Source organism: Lolium rigidum, chromosome 2, assembly GCF_022539505.1.
Source record: "Lolium rigidum isolate FL_2022 chromosome 2, APGP_CSIRO_Lrig_0.1, whole genome shotgun sequence".
Classification (NCBI taxonomy): Eukaryota; Viridiplantae; Streptophyta; class Magnoliopsida; order Poales; family Poaceae; genus Lolium; species Lolium rigidum.
Genome location: NC_061509.1, coordinates 255609242 through 255631036, shown reverse-complemented (window position 1 = coordinate 255631036; position 21795 = coordinate 255609242). Strand labels below are relative to the sequence as shown.

Genomic DNA, 21795 nt, shown 5'->3' with positions numbered 1-21795 from the left:
CGGCCCTTTGCTTGCGAACGGCAAAATGAGATGTGCGTGTAGCTGTACGTACAAAGTACACCAGAGCTAGTTTTATACTATGACGATGATAATGCTAACCTTAGGCGAAGCAAATTGTTTATGTACGCAATATGGCAGAGCGTTGACGAAGAGGAGGCTACGGGGAAGTGGGTCTTGGGTAATCGTGTGAGGTTGAGCTTGCATGCAGATACGGACAGGTCATACTAGCTGCCAACTTAGTTAACTAGCTCTGAACAACGAAGCTCATCTTCTATACCTAGAATACTCCATAGGAGGTTCAGCTTGATCTCACTAACAAAAGACGCATCCACTCCCAAACATTTCATCAGCTATATGAACTGTAGTAATAATTCTAAATCTCAAAGAAATCACAGAGAAATAAAGAGTGCATGCATGCACAGCAGGTCGCCTACACGCCAGATTGTCATTCTCTGAAGTTGACGTATACACACAGTGTGGTTGTGGCTTTGCATGCGGATACGCGCACATGTTGGTCATAATAGCTGTCTTGTTACTGACAACGGATATTGTGTGTGAATAGAACAATCTCACACTAAAATTTGGAGTAAGAGGTACCCAGGGCTGTAAATTCGCTGTCCATTGTTGATGTCCAAACAAGCAAGTTCCGGCCGAAAATTCTGGACAAATTCATCGCTGCTAGCTAGTTTGATAAATACAGTTAGTAGCTTTTCAATCGTCATTGTCAGGCATGTAGAGCTCAATCCAAACCAGCGTAACTGGGATTCCTCAGTGTTGTCTGCTACTCTGTTCGCGAGTTCTTTTTTCCCCAATACGTCCGGATCCACTATGTCTGGATAACGGGACAACATCCGAAAACAAGTTTGAGAAAATCTCAGCACTCCATCTCCATTCTGGGTTGATCGACACAGCCACGAGAGGGAAATGCTAACGGACACGTGAGTAAAAATAGCCATGTATGAAATATGATGTTGGATAGGTCTTGGCTCTTGGGAACGTTTATCATGTCAGAGGACGTTGACCTCCTACACACACAGCGGCATGCATCGATCATCGGCAAGCACATGTTATCAACAAGCTCCTGGTCGGAGATACGCCGAATCGGTTATTTAATCAGCCAAGGGCATCTCGAATCATTCCCACGCAACTCGTCCGCAAAACTGGGACCATTATGGTATACTCCTGAAGATCAAGCACATCTAATCTGCAGTTAGGTAGAAGCATACATATTGGCAACAAATCAAGTAGTACACATGTTGGAGATACGGTCAGTGATTGTACAGCAAGTAAACGGTGTTCAGTCAAACGCATAGCGCCGTAGGCAGGTGTATCAGTTATAATAATTATAAACCAGCCATGCTGGTTATAGTGAGAGTACCCTAGACTAGTATTATGCAGGATACTACTTTACACTATGCTGTATTGTGTAGTACAGACGTACAGTGTTATAAATACTCTTATTATTATATATATGATTTATAAAATTTCAATACCAAATTGTTTGCAAGATCTATTAGAAATTAAATTTTTTCAGTTCTACGTGATATATCTGATACAATATTTATCTGTGCTATGACCTATGAGCATGATCGCTCTTGTCATTGATTTCAGTGACATATCACTTTTTTGCATGTATAGAATACATAATACTGCTTACAACGCCTTCATTATAGATAATGTAATTGCAGCCTTGGAGCATGTTTAATAAGAGCAAGTACAATAAGGTATAGTCAGCTGGTTATAAGAGATAAACTATTATAAATTTGCTTGGTTGGAGGTGAGAGATTAGGAGAGAGAAGAGAAGTGAGCTCTTATATCTAATAGTCAGCTCTAGCACGTGCTCCTAGGCACTATGTAAAACTAAAAGGTGGGTCATGTATTGTAAAAGTACTACACTTTTATAGCTTACATGCTAGCTATAAGTTGACTATAAATAATGTGGTAAATTGTTATAACCGGCTGCCGGCTACACTATTGTTCTTGCTCTAATAGAGTCAACAACTACCTATAAGATATTGCCATGTCATCTAGAGCTAGCTTATAGCTAATATGTATAATAGCTAGATATAAATATGTAATACTTTACTAATAGTGGTCTACTTCTCACTCGCACAAGGTACATAGGAGCACATGCTGGAGCCAACTCTTGTATGAGCCCACTTACCTTTGGTTCTACTATTGAACTTGCTCTCCTATTCTCTCTTATCCAACTAAGCATAAATGCACTTTAAAAAATTAAGCATTAATATAATATTTAAATTCTTAGAGCCTGCTAACTAAGTCTTATTGTACTTGCTCTTAGCGTGTATGTCGTTGGCAGCTCCACGCATGCACGAAATTGCATGACGCTAATCGGTTCGGGCTTAAGTGCTGATTGGTTACTGCACATGCATTTCTAGCCAGGGCCGGCCCTGACCCATGGCCAACATGGGCAACCGCAGGATCGCATCTTGCCTTTTACTGTCAGTTGAAGAAAAAAAAAGCACAGTGGACGGGGTTAGCAAATGCAATTAGGCATGCGATCGATCTGATCGGTCCATCTTCAGCGCCTCCGGAGCAGTTCCATAGCTACATGACCGAGGCAGTGAGCGATTTCCTAAAAAAGCTGGCGCTGGGCGCTCCCGTGGTTCGCGAGAAGGAAAAAGGACTAATCTTTTGTTACATCTGGCACGAGATGAAAAAGAGAGAGCTTCGTCTATCGATGAACAGCAGATTGACGGAGCTCTTGGCATTGCTTTGTTTTTCTCTCCTTTCCTATAGTACAGGAGGGATTGACTCCCCTGGATCGACCCTCGTCCTCATAGTCATAGGCTGCGCTGCTGCTCCCTGCTCCATGGCCTCGCCGATCGGAAGCTGCCAAGTCCATTGGGAGTCAGGACTTCACACAATCACGACCCTCTATAAGTCCGTAGTTAAATCCCTTGTCTAATATTTTAGCTAATGCATGGTTTAATCACTCAATTAAGGTTCTAATTATATGCAGATTTCTTCGTCATTACAGGTGTTACGATGCCAAAATAATTATTCGACGTTGCGAACAGGTAATCAGTTTATTGCATGGCAAAGAGGTTTTTACATAAGTATTTGAGGTAATAAGTCATTGTAATTTAGTTTTTATTTGAGGTAACCAACCTAGTAGATAATACTTATTATATTTATTAAGTGAAATTATTTATAAACATGTAAAAATGTGTGGGTAGATTTTAACTCTTAAGTTTTTACAAGCGGAAGTAAACATATATATTTATATAACTAGATATGCATACATGTATATATTATCTTTAAAGGGCCCTTTCATCGATTTCGCCCAAGGGCCCTGAAAAATATAGAGCCGGCCCTGTTTCTAGCTGCCAGAGGATGATTCAGGGGAAGACTGCACATGTACTTGTTTTTCCTAATGGATCATCTATCTCTTCTCCACCTCAGCGCTTATGAGGTTCTGGAAAAGTAAACGAAGTTCTGTTGAGTCAAACAAATAGCTAAGCTGATGCTTCAGTTTGATCAGTGGTGCGTGCGGAAGAGGGAACTCGAAGAATTTAATTAGCAGCCCGCGGATCCAGAGCGTACATTGACGAAAAATGCATGGATAGTAAACTAATTTCGGTTCAAGATCAGCAACTTCAAGTTGGTTGACGCTGACACGTAATACCTTTAAAAGGTTCAGGATATATTCGCAATGGATATGGTGTGGAGAACAGGTCGCTCGTGCACCGGCCGTTCGTTGTCGCCACATGAACACCGTCAATTCAATGGATTAATTAGGGCGCGATCGTGAAATCGGCGTCCATTTGGATGGATGGTACTAACTGTTATCACCCTCTGGACATATATCCATCGGCTGCTAGTTAGCTTGTGCAATCATGTGCAGTCACGGTTCTAAAGGGATGTTCTTGGCCATGCATATTCAGCTCAAAGCCTGACGCCAAACAAGCCGACATGAGAGTGCTCTGTTGTTGACCGTGCTCGTGCTTGAACCTACTAGTTTTTTCTTTCTTTCTTTTGCTACACGACCGGAAATGGCTGGATCCCGGGTAGGACAACGGAACATCATCCAAACAGGTTTGAGGAAAAAGTAAAAGGTATTCTCCCTGTTCCATAATTCTTATCACAGATATAATTTAAATTTAAACTACAATCATAACAACAACTCATTGCCAGTTAACTAACAGTGAACAACCTTTTTTTATTTTTGAGAAAAGGACCTTGAAATTAAAAGAAACATACGACAATACAAAGCGCACAAGAAAAACGAAAATTACAACAAATTCTTGAGATGCCCTTCGTCTTCAACCTCCAGATCATGTCGATAGCCCACCGCCGTTGTTGCTCCTCCCTGAACCTGCCTGATGTTGTTTGTTGCAGATGGAAAGTCACCGAACCGGTCTAGAAGAAGGTACTTGACGATCCGGAATCCCCGCAACCAGAAAAATCCCCTTGATAGACACGTCAATTGCCAAGATCCGAAAAGAATCAAGAAATCCGGGAACGCAAACCCTCACGGTCCCTTTGTTGACTCTGAATCGGATGCCCACGGGGTAGAGACATGCCTAAGAGACCTTATTCCAACACGCCATCACCACCTCTACCTCACCGATGCCGCTAGGGACACAAACCCAGAAAAAAAAAACAGACGCACAAAAAACAGACGATGAAGAGGATGGGCCTCCTCCTCTATCCGCCAGCGTGGCCACCAAACGGATGGGGGGAGGGAGAATGGGTTGGCCGGGAACTGAAGGAGGCGGCGGGTACGTGAGGGGGAAGGAAAGAAGAGAGGGTTTTTAGTCATGCAGTCGATTGGACAAGCACCAACTTACAATTTATGACTCTCTTTTGTCCGGGAACCCATACCTTATTGGATTTCAGGACTCGAAGAAGAGAAGCCTCCACCCGGCTGGGATCTTGTACCTAACCCTTGGAACTGTGTACCTCATCCTGGCAAAGGAAAATAAATTATTTCTTATATTATTGGACTTTCAATCTATGCTACTATTTTAAGGTACATATCATATACCTTGTTTCTTAATTTTGTGCTTTCGGTGTTGTGTAAGCATACCTTGTTTATACATGTTTTTTTGTTGATCCTGCACTAAATGTTTTGCTTCATTGGTAGAATGGATCCACGGAGCATAGAAAATATTAGAAAGAGGAAAGACAATGATGAGGATGAGGTGTTGTTATTTATTATTCCGGCACTGTACTGCATCTTAGTGGAGTTGAAAAAACTACACGGCATCCCTTCTTCCTATATATTTTGTTATAATGAGCGCTTTATTACTTATAGAGAAGCAATTACACCTGACTTTTGCATAGCTAAGATGCACACAGCCGTTCAAAAAGTCTCAAAAGTCTGGAGTGCTAAAAAAGGCGAATTACATATCAGACATGAGCAAATGTAAAACGCCTAAGGTGAAGGCGGATGTCCAATCCGTATATTATGCTGCCACCCATGTAGGAAAAAAGTATCCCTTCTTCCTATATGGCAAGCGGAAAGTTAGGAAATCCTTTGTGGGCATATTAAGAACTGCGTGCTGGATTTTAAAATGGAACCTCGCATCTTTATGTGGCCGTCAAACCATCTTAGAGATGAAGGATTGCTACAAGATACTAGGCTCAATGTGGAAGAGAAACCTGCAATATTTCTCTATATGATCTCACATAATGCTTCCTAGGAAGATTTACAACTAAAGTTTAAGCATAGTGGATGTTCATTCAGCAAGTACATCAAGCAATTATTTGATATAATTTCCATTTTGACAAGACAATTTGTGAGGCCACTGTCCATTAACAAACCTCATCCAAATATTGCTAGAGACAATCGTTTCTTTCCATATTTGCACGTTACAATTCTTCTTTGACCCATCTAGGTTCCAACTCTTCTCTTTTACCTTTTTACATCTAGGTTTTACTTCTTGTCTTTCACACTTATTCATACTTCAACACAGAACTATTTAGGATCCATAGATGGTTCTCATGTGCCCACCGCTATTTCTTCTGGTAGTCATGCTCCATGGCAAAATATGAAAGGAACCCTTAGCCAAAATGTGATGAAAGCATACGATTTTGACTTGAACATAACTGAAGTTGATGTTGTTCCTCACTACTTGGACACTGGTAGTTGACCACAACGAGGAAACAACTCCATTTATGCCTCTGTTTAGTGACTGCTCATTCCTTTTGTTTATGCATTAATAATACATGTTATTCCTTTGTTTAGTGAATTTGCTTGAGGTAGCACTTGGAACCATGGCACAGTTTGAATGCCTCTCATTTTGATGAGAAATGTCTTAGTATAGTTCAACTGAAGGCTTGGAACCATAGATTCATATGATGAATTGATTATTTTCGTCATTGCAAGGTTAACAGATGATTGGAAGGTTTCAGATGCTGGTAGATATTATTTGGTAGTACACGTGCACTTGCACTAAGATGATATTTCGTTGCAGTACATTGAAAGATTAAGCATGAGATGCTAACCGAGTCATTGGACAAATGGTTTTTCTTTGGTGACCAAGGGCAGATGGCCATTTTTGTTTTGCTCATATGGTTATATAATGATATGCACTCATAGACATCTGATTTGAATGTCTTTGCTTCTTACTCATAGGCATGCTCAATCGCCGCTAACTGTAGTGTATACCTTCCCTGCTTGCACTAGTAGGAAAACCATTATAGGTAGAAACAATAACTGTGGCACGAAACTGTCCATGCGCCACAAAATTTGTTCTGTGGCGCACCACATTCATGCGCCACAAAAATTTGACCGTTTCTGTGGCGCACCGTCAGCTCCATGCGCCACAGAATGTCGACTTTCTGTGGCGCACTGTGGCTGGTGCGCCACAGAATTTCCATGGGGCCCACGCGGGGTCCAGCACTGCACATGGGCGAAGTGAATTCTGTGGCGCATGGTGACATGTGCGCCACAGAAGTTCAAAATTCTGTGGCGCATGGTGGCATGTGCGCCACAGAAGTTCAAAATTCTGTGGCGCGTGGAGGCAGGTGCGCCACAGAAGTTAATATTTCTGTGACGCACCAACAATATGCGCCACAGAATTCTGCAGGATTTTTTCTCCCCACGCAACTCCACCCCCCTGTGGATCGCCTTTTTTACCTTTGTAAAAAATAAAAGAAATAGATAGAAATTTCAAAAAATAAAATCCTTCGAGATTCCCATATATTATGTCATCTAGCACCACTAAAATTTAACAAACATGAATTTTGACTTTTTTTGCAAAATTGCGTGGAAAAATCATCAAACTGGATTTCTGGTTGCATGTTAACTCGAAAAAAACCGCACAATATATCAAAATATTCCCACGAAAATTCTACATTCGAATTCACCTGGGCTTGCCCGGTTGGACAATTTTTAGAATCAGCAAATTCGAAAAGAGTAAAAAGTTACGGCCAGTTAAAGAGTTTTTCCTGCAAAATACAAAAAAAAAGAAGAAAAAAAATCTGTGGCGCACCAATGGTCCGTGCGCCACAGAAGTTTGGCCCGAAATTTTTGAATTTTTCCGGCACCAATCTCCTACTTCTTTTCTCCTCCACCACTTCTCCTCCACCACTTCTCCTCCACCACCTCTCCTCTCACTTCTCCATCTCCTCACTTCTTCTCCCACCACCACCACCACCACCTCCCTTCTCCGGCGACCACCACCACCACCACCACCACCTCCCTTCTCCGGCGACCACCACCACCACCACCTTCTCCGGCGAGCACCTCCGGCGACCACCACCTCCTCCTACGGCGAGCACGACCATCTTCGGCGACCACCACCACCTCCTCCGGCGAGCACCACCACCTCCGGCGACCACCACCTCCGGCCACCACCACCACCGCCTCCTCCTCCTCCTCCTCCGGCCACCACCACCACCTCCGGCCACCACCATCACCACCACCATCACCACCACCACCACCACCACCACCACCTCCTACTCCTCCTCCTCCACCACCACCAAAAAAAAATTGGCCAAATTCCGGCGGTCCCAGATCTAGATCTAGATCTGGCCGCCATTTTTTTTGAAATTTGAAAAAAAATTCTGTGGCGCATATTGCCATGGTGCGCCACAGAAGTTTGGCAGACAATTCTGTGGCGCATATTGACCTAGTGCGCCACAGAATTCAAAATTTCTGTGGCGCATGTATATGTGCGCCACAGAATTCAAATACTAGTCGCATAGCAACTGTGGCGACCTGGATATGCGCCACAGAATTTGATTTTGGTGCGCCACAGATAGCCTATTTTCCACTAGTGTTGGATGCTAGTTCTTAGGTGCCAATTTTGCAGAAACTACAAGTCCCATGTACTTTGACATCTTTTGTTGGGTCCGACAATAGAAGTCCATACTTCTACTACATATAATGCTTAGTGAGATGGTTAAACTTGAATTTAAGGTTGATGAGATGTTCTCGCCTGAGATATCGTTCCTGATTAAAATCAGTTTTGTAATAAATCAATGATATGCATGAGATGTTCCTGGTCATGACCAAAATTATTTTTTGAAATGTACTTGTTTTTGCAATTCTACATGACATGATAAAAAAGTATTGCTCATACTGTGTGCTAAAGTGCTATAAAGACTCAATTTTTACTGATGGTATACTTCAATCAAAAGTATTGCTTAAGTTGTGAAAATATCATGTTTTAATTGATGATACACCTCTTGGCAAACCCCTTGGCCAAACAGTTTGAGTTGGTGGTATGGAAAGAGTATTTGATCGGGAAGTATATTATGTGACGTGGGTGGTTTCACCAAAAACACTGGGTACAATACATAGGTCTACACTAGAAAATAAGCCCTCACGGTGAACTAAAGAAGGGCCATCATCGTACATTCTCTTCCAAGGTTATTAGCATCGAGATATGTACTGGGTAGTACCGTTTTCTTATGAGCAGTATTGTATATTAGTAACACTAGGACAATGCCCGCGCGTTGCTGCGGAATAGCAAATATTGTTGAGTCCCTTTTCCACCCGGTCCCGGCAAAGCACGCGCCATCGCCGTGTCTCCGTCTCTCCTATCGTCTTCCAGCACCGCTAGTTGCCCTGATGGAGAGATGGAGCTAAGCCAGGCCTTTCTAGTTTGGGTTGCTGGACCCGAGCAAACGAGCTGATGGGAAGATCGCTCGCTAGAGGCGCCGAGCAACGAACCATACAGAAAACTTGTGCGGACCATTTTTTTATAAGCGGTGGCAGGTTATGTAAATTTAACAGAATAATGTGAATAATTTTATAACATACGAAAATTTTGGAGAGGAACCTTACTTCCTTTATTAGTAGGTAATGATATTTCCGAGTCATCAAACCAAATGTATAGCAGTGTGTGTCGATCAAACCCAAATAGAATGCTGCAAACTACCATAGAGAACATGCCACATATATTCCTGCATTTCTATGTCTTTATAATAAAACCCTAATAATAAGTAGAGAACATGCCACATATATTCCTGCATTTCTATGTGTTTATAATAAAACCCTAATAATAATGTTATGACGTATTTAGGAAAAGAAAATAGTTCAGCACAACCGTAATCAGGAGCAACCACCTGGCCCACGCTGATCCTACCAGGCTCTCATCTGCCTTCCTCTCTTTGAAATTCGATTTTCCTTTCTCTCTTTCATATCTCGATCACTAGCGTGCAATTTTACCATATCTCCTTTAATTTGTAAAATTTCCTTCCTCGTGCATGCCGCCATTAATTTGGCTTCCTCTCATCTGAGACGTTACCTTTTATTCCTTCCTCATGCCACCAGCGTCCAATTCTCCTCTTTCAAATTCGCTGCCACATTATTAGATCTTAAATCATTAGATGCACCTCAATCCTAAGATCTATCACATCCCAGAAAACTTACACATATAAACTGGTGGGACTCCATATACGGGAGCGAGGTGGGACTATCAACATAAAATATCTATGTGCGTTACATGTTGAGCCATACCGATAATTCGTTCGGTGCTCCTGAATCGGAACGATCGGTTCTTTATTGGTTAATTGGGCCGTCCGGCCGCCGGCCCACGTAAAGCGACGCTACCGATTGCCCAGCTCGCACGAGCGTTTCCGCCGACCAGCGACGAAAACATCTGGAAAACGTTTCTCGGTCCTTTAAGCGGTGGCAACAGCAGTAATTTTGATTGATAAACAAGAGTAATAATAAAACGGACGAAATTTTTGGGGAGAAACCTTACTTCCTTTATTAGTAGGTATAGATGATACTATGCGATTTTTATTTTAAAATAAAAATATATTAAAAATATACATCGGCGTCTGATTCATGATAGGAACATAATTAATTACAAACTCACGTAAAAGAAGAGTAGTGTCATATACTTTGAAGCTAGTAGCCTAGTACATATGACTAGTTGACTACTTTCTTTGACGTAGAAGCATTTATACATTATTCGCCCGCAGCGACCGACAGGCGGGTCCGCGCGATTGTCGGACCCAGACGCAGCCTGATGCGGGTAGCACACTGACGTTGCATGTTTTTTGCTAGCTGTGAAAATCAGCCCACCCAACCAGCAGCCTCTCTCTTGACCAAGATCCAACGAACCAGATTGCCTAGACAAAAAAATCCAACGGCTGAGAAGCTGAAAACGCTGTGAGAAGCCCATGGGGGTGGAGCAATTATACCTTTAGATACCCATCTCGCACAAAACTAATGGAAGCCCATGTGATCAAAATACTTAGTTCAGCTTGTGACTCTTGAGATAATTTTTACTCTTCAGCTTTTCACGCTATTATGTCCTTATTTTTTCTAGTGTAAGCGTGAGATCCATGGTATCAAATTTGTATTGAGATACAAAAAAATACAGCAATATGTATCACAATATGGGTAATATACTACCAAGATTAATATACCAATGATCCGTATCAATTGGCAGCGATCGTATCATAGAATCATAAGATATTATGATGCATATTCGGATACTCACAACTAATGTTCTCATCTATGAATGGCCAATTATGAAGTTTGCATGCATGCATGAGAGCTTACCTCAGCTTCTTGTTATAAAATAGAATAATGTGAAATAACAATGAAAATGTAATACACATGACACATAAAATTGTCTGCATGAACATGTTGATCACCGTAATCGAGATGAGAAATGTGGTCGACGTGAACCCAAATAAGGTAAAGTCGGGCTGAAGAAACAAATGGCATGAGTAACTTGCATGAAGAGATAATATGTTAAATTATTTCTTTGGCAGATACATATAGAATAACACATAATATCGTTTATTAGTTAAATGATTTTTCTCATTAAAACGGTAGAACATTCACTTGGTTATCTAAAACGACACAGAACGGCAACAATTTGTGCTATTTAAGTTACTCGTGATTTAGTTATGTAATTTCATAGCGGGTTGATATAATCTCGTCCATCGGTCCCACGACTAAAAACGAATGATGTACTGCATTTGTTTTTTTAAGCTTCTTAACTTTTTCTAGATACAAAAGTATATAGATATTTTTTTTTATCTTAGATTCATGCATATCTAAAAAAAGTTGTGAAGCTTAGCTTTTTTTTTAGAAACGGTGGGTGTAGATAATTAGATTGATAAAGTGATGAGCGATATAGATAGCTAGCTAGGTTCAACTAGATGTAGACTGCTCTTGCCGTTGCATAAATTTTGACGTGCTTTTAGTTAAAATTATAGTAAAAAAACATCATGTGGGAACTAAAATGATTAAAATTACATCACATCATGTGAATTGCTTATATGTTGAGATAATCTATATGTTATAAATGTTATTCGATAGGTTTTACACTGAGATGCTCCCTCTGCTCATGATTACTCGACGCGACCTAGACACATGCATATACTACTCCCTTTGAATCACTCGGGTCGATTAATTCCGTCCCAAGGGAGTATGAGTGTGCAACAAATGGAGAGAAACAGGTGGCCTACACGCTGCAGGAGCCAGGTAGGGTTGATAACTTGATCTACGTATACAAGCCCGCGGTTCCTGCCGCGTCGGGACAGCCTTCAGTAGCGGCCGCCGACGGCGACAACGGGCGGGAATACAGTGCCGAAGGACCAGTCGGCGCCAGCCTCTGCGCGCACTGTGTTGGCCACAACGGCGCCGTCGAGGAGGTCCTGGAGCACCCTGGCGTAGAAGGCGCGCAACCGGCGCAGCGCCCGCCGGTACGCCCCAGCCACCCACCGCATCCGCAGCCGCCTGGCCGCCCCTAAAATGCTCCTCGGTGCGCCGCCGCCCAGCCGTGCCACCGCCATCTTCTTCTTCTTGCGGCCTCCAGCTACCGGCAGCAACGGCGTGCCCGTCGCCAAGGCCGGCCGCCGTGACATCCGGAATCGCACGGCGCCTCGCCGCGGCGCGCCAGTGCGCTGCATATCTCCCATCGGTCTCTCAGCTAGCTTGCTTGAACCGAGTATGAGGCTAGCTAAGGCCGGAACGAGCGAGCGAGATGCTGCTCCTCCTTTGCTTTCGGTGTGGTTCGTGTTAGAACACTACGCTGGTGCTGGTTTTATATGATGATGATGGCCTCTCGTTAAGCACAATTGTATGTAGGTAATATGGAGAGAAAGGACATCCCTTGAAGATGACCTCCGAGACGAAGAGGAGGTTACGGGAAGCTGGTACAGCGATAGGTCTTGGGTAATCCGTAATCGTGAGGTTGACGTGTTATTATACTGTCACACATACTGGCTCAGTACAGGTCATGCTAGCTGAAAAGTATCACATAATACCACCCTTTGAATGATACCACGATATCATTTGTCAAAATTCAAATATACAAGATTCTAAAAATTCAAAAACAATTGTGTCACACAAGATGTGTGTTTACAATCCCTAAAATTTTCAGAACCTTCTAAATGAGACAAACATAAAGAAACAAAAACGACAAATCCAACATAAACGGCGTCACAAAAATATAAAAGCACAAATGACACTATTCACATATCAATTTCTCTTTCTGTATTTTAAATTTGATTCTAAAAATTATGAGAGTAATAAACACAGATTTTATGAACACTCCCAATATTTTCTCAAAACAATATAGAAACATGTAAATTTAAATTTTCGTAAGTGGTATCATGGTATAATTTGAAGGGTGTTATCATGTGATATTTTCCCGCAAGCTAGCTCTGATCAACAAAGGGCATCTTTTAAATAAAACAAAGGGCATCTTCGGCCTACTGCCCTACTGGAGGTTCCATCTAACAAGACAAAACCCCCCTGACCACTTCCACGACATTTCATCAGCTATATGAATTGTAGTAGTTCAGCGTGGGGGCTTCTTCTTCCCTTCTCCGGCCGGCAGCCACACCTCATGCATCAGAATGATGCGGCCATTAATTAGTAACATCGGAGATGTGGATAATTCGCAACGAATAGCTTATAGGTCCCTTATTAGTTCAGGTTTATACTAGTACTTCATTTTTTTCGATAAAGGGAATATATTAATATCAAGAGATACCAATTACTCTCAGCCTCTGCAACAACGCACCACCCTAATGGCACTACGGATGCACACAGCCAAAAAAAGAAAAGAAAACTAAAAAATAAAGTCCCGCTACAGTATCTCGGGCCTAACAACAGCAATACACCCACCGCCATGACAACACCTGAATTACAGTCTCTCCAAAAAACGACGCCTTCAAGAAGGAAACAGTGCTCAAACACCGTCGTCGTCCGATCAAAGATCTTACGTTTTCACTCTGAAGATAATCCCCGCTTTCAAAACAATGCCTCCACCAAGGTCAAGGTCACTGCCAGGCACAACCAGTTAAGGCCAGACCTTGGGTTTTCACCCTGAAAGTTAGGACTCTGCACTTCACCTGTGATGTCGCCCCCACTTTCATACCGCTGATGTGAAGCTCGGACACCAAGCAAGCCCCTCAACAGTGTGGAGACTTGAACCTACCTTAGCTAGTCCTCCCCTCCGGTCTTCATGAAATTCTCTTCTTCCGACTTTCATCATGGATCCATAGTCACTTGATGTCAACACGTAAAAGAGCTTCGCGCCGCTCCCTCCGAACCAAACGGTCGGAATAAACGCATGGGTGCGCACGACCGAATACCTCCGATCCAGCAAACTCCAGGCAAAGCACTGTTACATTCGCCGGTGGAGCCTTCCGGAACTCAACCCTCCGGCCAGATCACGAGTCCAGGCCTCCGGTAGGTCCTCCTCTTCACCCAAGAGAGGCCCTAGGACCGCCGCCTTTATTCAGGTCGGACCCCCACGTCGGCGACCATCCCGGGCTGGCCAACCCAACCCTCCACCGGCGACACCATCGCCGGCTTCCATGCTCCTCCATCTCACCGCCGGATGGCGGTGATAGATCAAACCACCACCACCAACCGCAGGCCGACCCTCTCCGGCGAAGAAGAGGCCACCTCCTCCGTCGAACCCAAGGCTGCTGCCCCGGGCGCCCTCGTGTCGCGGAAGAAGCCCGAGATCGCCTCCACGCACCGACAAGAGGCGGGGGTGGATGGCATGGCGCGACCGAGGGCCCGGCCGCCGCCCACCACCAGCCCTCGCCGGAGTGCTGCGGGAAGCCAACGGGAGGAGGGAGACCGCAGCGCCGCCCATCCCAACCGCACCGGCCGGTCCGCCAGGGGACAGCCGACGGGAGGAGGGCCGCCGCCGACGTCGCCCATCCCACGCGCGCCTGCTCCGCCTTGCATCGAGGAGGTTGGATCCGGTCGCCGTTCTTCACGCAGGCGACGAGGAAGGGCCCCCGCCGCCGCCACGCCCCGAGGGACTTTGCCCCGGCGGCGCTACCGGCGGCGGAGGGTGGGGTACGGGAGAGGTTAGGGTTGGGGTCTCGTACGGGAGAGCCACGTACGGGAGAGCCACCGTAAAGGCGTTCCCTTGTCCTTACTATACTAGTACTTCATAGCACGCAAAAAACAAATCAGCCTATAATTGCAACGGATATTGGGTCGTGTGTGAACTGCAAGATGCGCGTACTTCAGCGGCCGTCTGTTGTCCACATATATGCAGTCTCAAACTTCACATTTGGAGCACGAGGCGACACTCGGGGCTGCGAATTCGCTGTCCATTTGGAGGTCTCCGATGTCCAAACAAAACAAGTCCCGGACGAAAACTCTGGACAAATCCATCAGTCGCTAGGTTGATAAATACACACGGCGCCTTTTTGGTCGTCTTGGCCAGGCATGTAGACCTCAATTACCTAGAGACAAACCAACCCAAAAAAAAAAAAACGGTTGAAGTTCAGTCAAAAAAATAGCTAAGCTGATGTTTCAGTTTTAGCAGCAGTGCTGTGTGCACAAGAGGGAAGTCCAAGAACTTTTTTCTTTTAGCAAAAAGGACCACCGATTTACTAATAATCATCAATAACAGTATAACAAATATTAAAACATAAAAAAAATTACAAATAGGTTTTTGCACCACCTAGCAACGACTACAAACACTCGATTGAGCCAAAGGCGTGCCGCCGTCCTCGCCCCTCCATCACCAGAACCGTGCAAAACTTGTTGAAGTAGAGTTTGTTATAGTAGATAGAATGGAAGTTAAAAAACTTAATTAGCAGTCGACATACCCGAAGCATATATTGACGGTACCGTGACCCGTCGATCACAAGCTATCTACAAAACTCCATACATAAGAATGCAATTTTGACAGTTAAGTTTTCAGAAGAACAAACGAAGCAAGGGAAATCTCCTAAACCATAAACCCGAACATACGGCAAAGGCTCTCAAGAAATGGCGAGACAATATTTTGGAGAACCTCGGTTCAGATTGCAGCAAATAATGAAATCATCCAGTGTCTTCTCCAAACTGAGGAGTCTAGACCACCTCAAGATGTCATGAAGGCTATTGGTTTTGGACAATTATGGTGTGACTGGGTATGTCTCTTGCTCTCCTTGGCCACCTCAAGAGTCCTTAAACGGTGAGCCGTGCTGCCCCTTCTGGCATGCCCACGGTCTGCGACAAGGTGACCTACTCTCAGCTTGGAGATTTGGAGGGTAATCTCCTGTGTCCAAAGTCCAAACAAATCCCGGACGAAAACTCTGGAAAAATCCATCAGTCGCTAGGTTGATAAATACACACGACGCCTTTTTGGTTGTCTTGCCCAGGCATATAGAGCTCCATTGTTCACAGGTTCGGGTGGTATTCGGTTGCGCGCACTCGTACTTTTATTTCGACCGTTTGGTTTCGAAGGGAGCGGCGTGAAGCTCTGCTCTGAGTTGACATTAAATGACTTTTGATCCATGGTGAAGTCAGAAGCAGAAAATATCATGAAGACGAAATTGGGGGATTAGCTAAAGAAGGACCAAATCTTCGTGATGTTGAGGAACTTACTTGGTGTTCCGGGATTCACAGTGGTATGAAAATGGGGGTGGAGAGCAGGACTATTTTCAGGGTGAAAATCTAAGATCTTTGATAGGGGGACGACGTCGCTGATGCACTGTTCCCTTCTTGGAGGCGTTGCTTTTGGAGAGTCTGTATTTCAGGTGTTGTCCTGGTGGATGTATTGCTGTTGCTAGACCTAGGATACTGTGGCGGGACTTTCATATCTTAGTTTTCTTTTTTCTTTTTTGGTTGTGTGCATCCGTACTGCCATTAGGGTGTTGCGTTGTTGCAGAGGCTCGGTGTAATTTGTATCTTTTGATATTAATATATTCTCTTTATCGAAAAAATGTAGAGCTCAATTGTCTAGAGACAAACCAGCCCAAAAAAAAAAAGGTTGAAGTTCAGTCAAAAAAATAGCTAAGCTGATGTTTCAGTTTTAGCGGCAATGCTGCATGCACAAGAGGGAAGTCCAAGAACTTTTTTCTTTTAGCGAAAATGACCACCAATTTATTAATAATCATCAATAGCAGTATAAAGAACACTAAAACGTAAAAAAAAATAGGTTTTTGCACCACCTAGCAATGGCTACGACCAGACGTCCTGGAAGTTCATCTGCGAGCACGGGCGGCCGAGGCGCCAGGCCGCTGCGTCCTAGGCGCGTGCCGCCTCGTGCGATGTCTCGTAGGTGCCGAGGTTGATCCGTTCCGGCTCGAACGGATCTCCACGTAGAACGCGCTGCTGGTGCGCTCCCGCACGCCGGTGTAGCCGATGGCGCTCGAGCAGCGCGGCATGGCGACAGCACGGCGCGGGGGGCTGCGGAGGACGAGACGCGTGCGCGAGGTGTACGTGGCGAAGATCAGACGGTGTGGGCGGGGGCGGCGCGCGCGGCAAATCGTGCCCGTTTCTTTCCCGCGCAGTAGTGGCCGCGCGCAATTTTCCCGTCTAAAGGCGCACGCGGCTGCTAACCCTGGCACGCTGCCACTATACGCGTATCAGTCGCGTGGCGACTGATGGCGCGCTGCGGATAAGTTTTGGACCAGCGAGCGGCCAGGGCCCACTTACTAGTCGCGTGTCAGCCTCGGTGGTCCGCTGCCACTACACGCGTATCAGCCGCGTGTTGCCATTCCGCACGCTGCTAAAAAAGAGCAGTCGCATGCGCTGGGGTTGGTCCGCTGCCAATAAGCTTGCCCTTATAGCCATTTTCCTACTAGTGGCAAGGCCGCCTCGGATAGCGAGGACGAGGATGACGAGGAAGATGAGGACGACGACAAGGAGATGGAGGATCGTGGTGCCTACCACCATTGTCAAGCTAGAGGCGCTCGTCCTTGACGATTTCGACGAGGAAGCGGCCACGGCCGCCGCCTTGGAGCAATCCAGGGCCGACGAGGAGGCCAAGTGGTTCCGGCCCGGGCCGGGGGACGTCATCTAGCTCACGGCGATGGTGGCGGAGCATGTCGCCTCACTGGCACCGCCACCACCACTGCCTCCACACGCGCCACCGCAGCCGTGTGGGACAGCCAGATGGTGTTGCCCCCTCTGTAGTACGCGACACCGGCCACTCCGCCACAGTGCACGCATCCGCTGCCGCAGTAGGTGCCGCAATCGCTGGAGGTCCAGCTATGGGTGCCTCCACCCTTTGTTGACCTCGTCTCTGACAGCGAAGAAGATGGTGACGCGAGAAACTAGAATTTCTTTTTTCTATGTAAATTATTATGTTTGAATGAATTAAATTTCTACTAAATTTTCGCCCTCCTTTCTAGCCAAACTATTTCATGTTTCTAACCCTTTTGTGTGGCTCCATTCGCAAGGGCGCCACACTATTCTGTGTGGCTCCCTTCGCAAGGGCGCCAAAGATTCTGTCATACGTGGCGGCTCGAGCTTGTCTGCCGACAATGTGTGGCGCCGCTCCCACGGGCGCCACACCTATGTGGCGCCCTTGCGGAGGGCGCCACACAAAAAGGTTAAAGGCGTGAAATAGTTGCCCAGAAGGTCATTTTGTAGGTTTTTTTCAGCAAAGGTTATTTTTGTGTAAATCGGCAATTTTACGGAGTAAAATACACCAGCAGTCGACCACTCCACCGACAAGATCAGTCAGTAGGCTTCATTCTTCACATCTCACATCTCGCGCGCGATTGGGTCGCCGCACCTCGGCCACCCGGCGGCGGTCCAACGGCCCCTTCCACCTCGCCGCTCCTCCCCCTCTAGTAGAGCGGCGACGGGCGAGCAGCTCAGTGCCCATTTCTTCGGCGACCAAGCACTCCACAGGTAAGGTCTGAAAACTAGATCTCTTCAGCTGGCTTAGCTCCTGAACCGAGAGTTTCTGCTCTGTCAGATGTTCTTGGCCAAAGTTCAGATGCTGTTGCAGATTGATGTTAGATACACGTGTGGTGGAGTGATGAAAATTGTAGCTTCATCTGATTTTCCTTTATCTTTAAATGCTGACGACTGTATAGTTTGGTTGAAGTGGTTCATTTCGTTGTTATCTTTGTAGCTCACAGATAAATCTGAGGTTGAGCTGCCACTAAATGCTTCTGCTTGTTAAGTGATGAATCATTACATTTGTGAATGCTCCAGTGATAACCTGTCAAAATTAATACTGTATTTTTTATGATCTTCCATTAGTCATTGGTCAAACATGCTGCTGTTAGCTGTTGGTGAGTATTAAACTTGACATGTACTCCCTCCGGTCGGAATAGATCGACGCGGAGTGGAAGCAAGATTAGCCTTTACGGGTAGGTTGAGCCGCGTCAATTAAATCCGTCCGGAGGTAGTAGCTATCAAGCCATTTCTCTTAGCCCAACCTTATGTAGCCAGCACTAGTTATTTATTTCAATTTCTGGTCGTATACCGCAGGTTCCAAGAATCAGGCTACAGGTTTGCTCTAATACACGGGGCAAATCAAAGAGTGCAGCTGTTCTGAGGTTATTGCATTTGGGTATGTGGGTGCGGCCATGATTTTGCCGGAAATGCAGGCTCCAGCTGGGGCTGGTGGAATTCGGCAATTGCTCTTGAAGGTCATTGTGTCTGCTGTGGCATTGGTGCTCGCCCTGGTGGTGATATCACTGTCTGTGGGCTCGTCCCTTCCTGGGGCATCGCTACGTGCATACCTCACTACCGGGGCTCGCGGTGGGAGCAAGAATGATGCTGCTGCTGATTTTCTGTTATCAACGCGGGTGTTTCAGGGTGACCAGGAACCCTTGCCTGGTACCGTGAATTCAAGTGAAGCGTCTTTGGGTACAAGAGAGGATGATCGCAATATGTCGGTACCAGTTGCTACAGGTGATACTGATACCACACCAAAACTTGATGAGGGAACTACACTTGACTCGTCGAAATCATCAAGTGATTTTCAAAGGGCTGTTCGAGTTGAGGTGTTAGTATGTTCCACTGGTTTTTTGCACACATCTTACAAACAAGAATGAATATACGTGTAACTGTACTTTTTTTTCATAATTACTTTGATAGGACAAATTAACGTCATTTTTGTACAGGTACCTGTGATCTATATCGTGGGGAATGGTTCTTTGATTCTTCGGGGCCACTCTACACAAACAACTCTTGTCCCTTGATTACAAAGACTCAGAATTGCCAGGCAAATGGGCGACCCGACAAGGGATATGAGAATTGGAGATGGAAACCTGAAAAATGCATTCTCCCACGCTTTGATGCGAGGAAGTTCTTGGAGTTGATGAGAGGCAAGACACTTGCCTTTGTTGGGGATTCAGTTGCTCGAAATCAGATGGAGTCGCTCCTTTGTATCCTCTGGCAGGTGAGGAACTTCAGTTATACTACTAACTCCTAATGGTTTATGTTAGAACTATAGTTAATCTTAGTAGACCTCTTTTATGAATGATATATCTGACTCAACAGTTGTTTGGTCTTATGGATAATGGATGGACCATCGTTATTTTTTTTTGGTCAAGTTATATGATGCCTGCTTATAACAACATTTTATTTTTTTTCCTTCCTAAAATAGAAAAGGGTCAAAACTCATTGGTTCTACATAGTTTCTCTGTAGTGTAAACTATCTATTTTCTGGAAGATTCGCTTCCGTGATGATTGATATCCAGATTTTGAAATTGTTATGCCTGCTCATATACTGAATGTACTTGTAAGTTGTAACTTGTTTAATTGACTAACATAATACCTGCATCTTGGAGCTGCTTGATATTCTACTTTTGACAGGTTGACACCCCAGTAAACAATGGCACAAAAAGAATGCAGAAGTGGATCTTTAGGTCAACGTCAACAAGTATAATCCGCATCTGGTCGTCTTGGTTAGTACACAGGTCAGTTGAAGCAGTGGAGTTTGCTCCCCAAGGTCTTGACAAGGTTTTCCTGGATATGCCAGATGAGACCTTCATGGAACTTCTCCCGAGTTTTGATGTGCTTGTCCTCTCCTCTGGGCATTGGTTTGCAAAGCGATCAGCCTATATCCTGAATGGCAATGTTGTTGGAGGACAGCTCTGGTGGCCGCGTGAAGCTGGGAATATGCAAATGAACAACGTTGACGGTTTCGCTGTATCTGTTGAGACTTGCCTAACTGCTGTGGCAATGAACCCGAATTTCAAAGGTATAGCTGTTCTACGCACATACTCACCAGATCATTATGAAGGTGGGGCATGGAACACAAATGGGTCATGCACTGGGAAGGTTAAGCCCTTGGATGAGGCGGTGAGGAATGGATTCACGAACACAATGTATGAAAAGCAAGTTGCAGGCTTCAAAAAGGCTGTCCAAAATTCTGGGGAACACGGTTCCAAGTTGAAATTGATGGACATCACTGAACCTTTTGCCTCGAGTGTCGATGGGCATCCTGGTCCATACCGAAGTGCCGACCCAAACAAGAAGACTCAGAGAGGGCCAGATGGAAGGCCTCCACCCCAAGACTGTCTACATTGGTGCATGCCAGGACCTGTAGATACATGGAATGAGATGCTGTTTGAGACCATAAAAAGAGAACTTGCTGGTTAGGCAATGAGAAAAAAAAAGTCTTGCTGGATACTTGCCAACTGCCACCACCTAGCGTCCCACAATATTGCTAAGCTAAACCTTGGTGTACATGTGTGGTGTACTTGTTTTACCACAGATAGGAAGAACCACAGTAGCTTCAGACCGCAGAGTTCTGATAGGAAGCTGTTTTTTTTTTCCTTTTTAGGTCCCAAACCCTTCAGAACAGGGATATAAATTATTGAGCAGTTGATCTGTACCTTGTAAAGTTGGTTGTACTTTTTGGCTGAAACATTGTTTGCCATATGCCATCTTGCCAAATTTTGTGCAAATGAAAACCCTATGGAACACTACTATATTGTAACTAGAATTGGGCATCTGAATTTTACTAGTCGGAAAGAAGTGATCGGTTTGCACTTCGCTGTTTACTACTTAGGGTGCCCGTCAGCGGTGATTCACACTTCTGACCGGCTCTTTATTGCCGCCTCCATTGTGCACTCTTTTGTAGTAGTGTTTATACAATTAGAAATTACAGTGCATAGAATAGATACAGATGTCAA

The 21795-nt window shown here is 44.9% G+C and overlaps 2 protein-coding genes across 2 annotated transcripts; one reads left to right on the top strand and one right to left on the bottom strand.

The window, feature by feature from the left end:
- Nucleotides 1-11988: 11988 nt before the first annotated feature.
- On the bottom strand, nucleotides 11989-12363 carry LOC124690794. The gene has a single exon (XM_047224130.1). It carries the CDS (start codon nucleotides 12361-12363, stop codon nucleotides 11989-11991), a length of 375 nt encoding a protein of 124 aa, XP_047080086.1.
- Nucleotides 12364-19251: 6888 nt separating this feature from the next.
- LOC124690793 (protein YLS7-like) lies at nucleotides 19252-21604 on the top strand. The gene is made up of 3 exons (XM_047224129.1): nucleotides 19252-19675; nucleotides 19777-20054; nucleotides 20471-21604. The coding sequence occupies exons 1-3, from the start codon at nucleotides 19252-19254 to the stop codon at nucleotides 21257-21259; spliced, it is 1491 nt and encodes a 496-aa protein (XP_047080085.1). The 3' UTR covers nucleotides 21260-21604.
- Nucleotides 21605-21795: the final 191 nt, after the last annotated feature.

Excerpts from the sequence above, each read along its gene's own strand:
- LOC124690794 (XM_047224130.1), bottom strand. The coding sequence starts at position 12,363 with ATGGGAGATATGCAGCGCACTGGCGCGCCGCGGCGAGGCGCCGTGCGA.
- LOC124690793 (XM_047224129.1), top strand. The coding sequence starts at position 19,252 with ATGCAGGCTCCAGCTGGGGCTGGTGGAATTCGGCAATTGCTCTTGAAG. Across the intron at positions 19,676-19,776 it reads GGTGTTAGTATGTTCCACTG|GTACCTGTGATCTATATCGT; the intron begins GTTTTTTGCACA and ends ATTTTTGTACAG. Across the intron at positions 20,055-20,470 it reads TCCTTTGTATCCTCTGGCAG|GTTGACACCCCAGTAAACAA; the intron begins GTGAGGAACTTC and ends TACTTTTGACAG.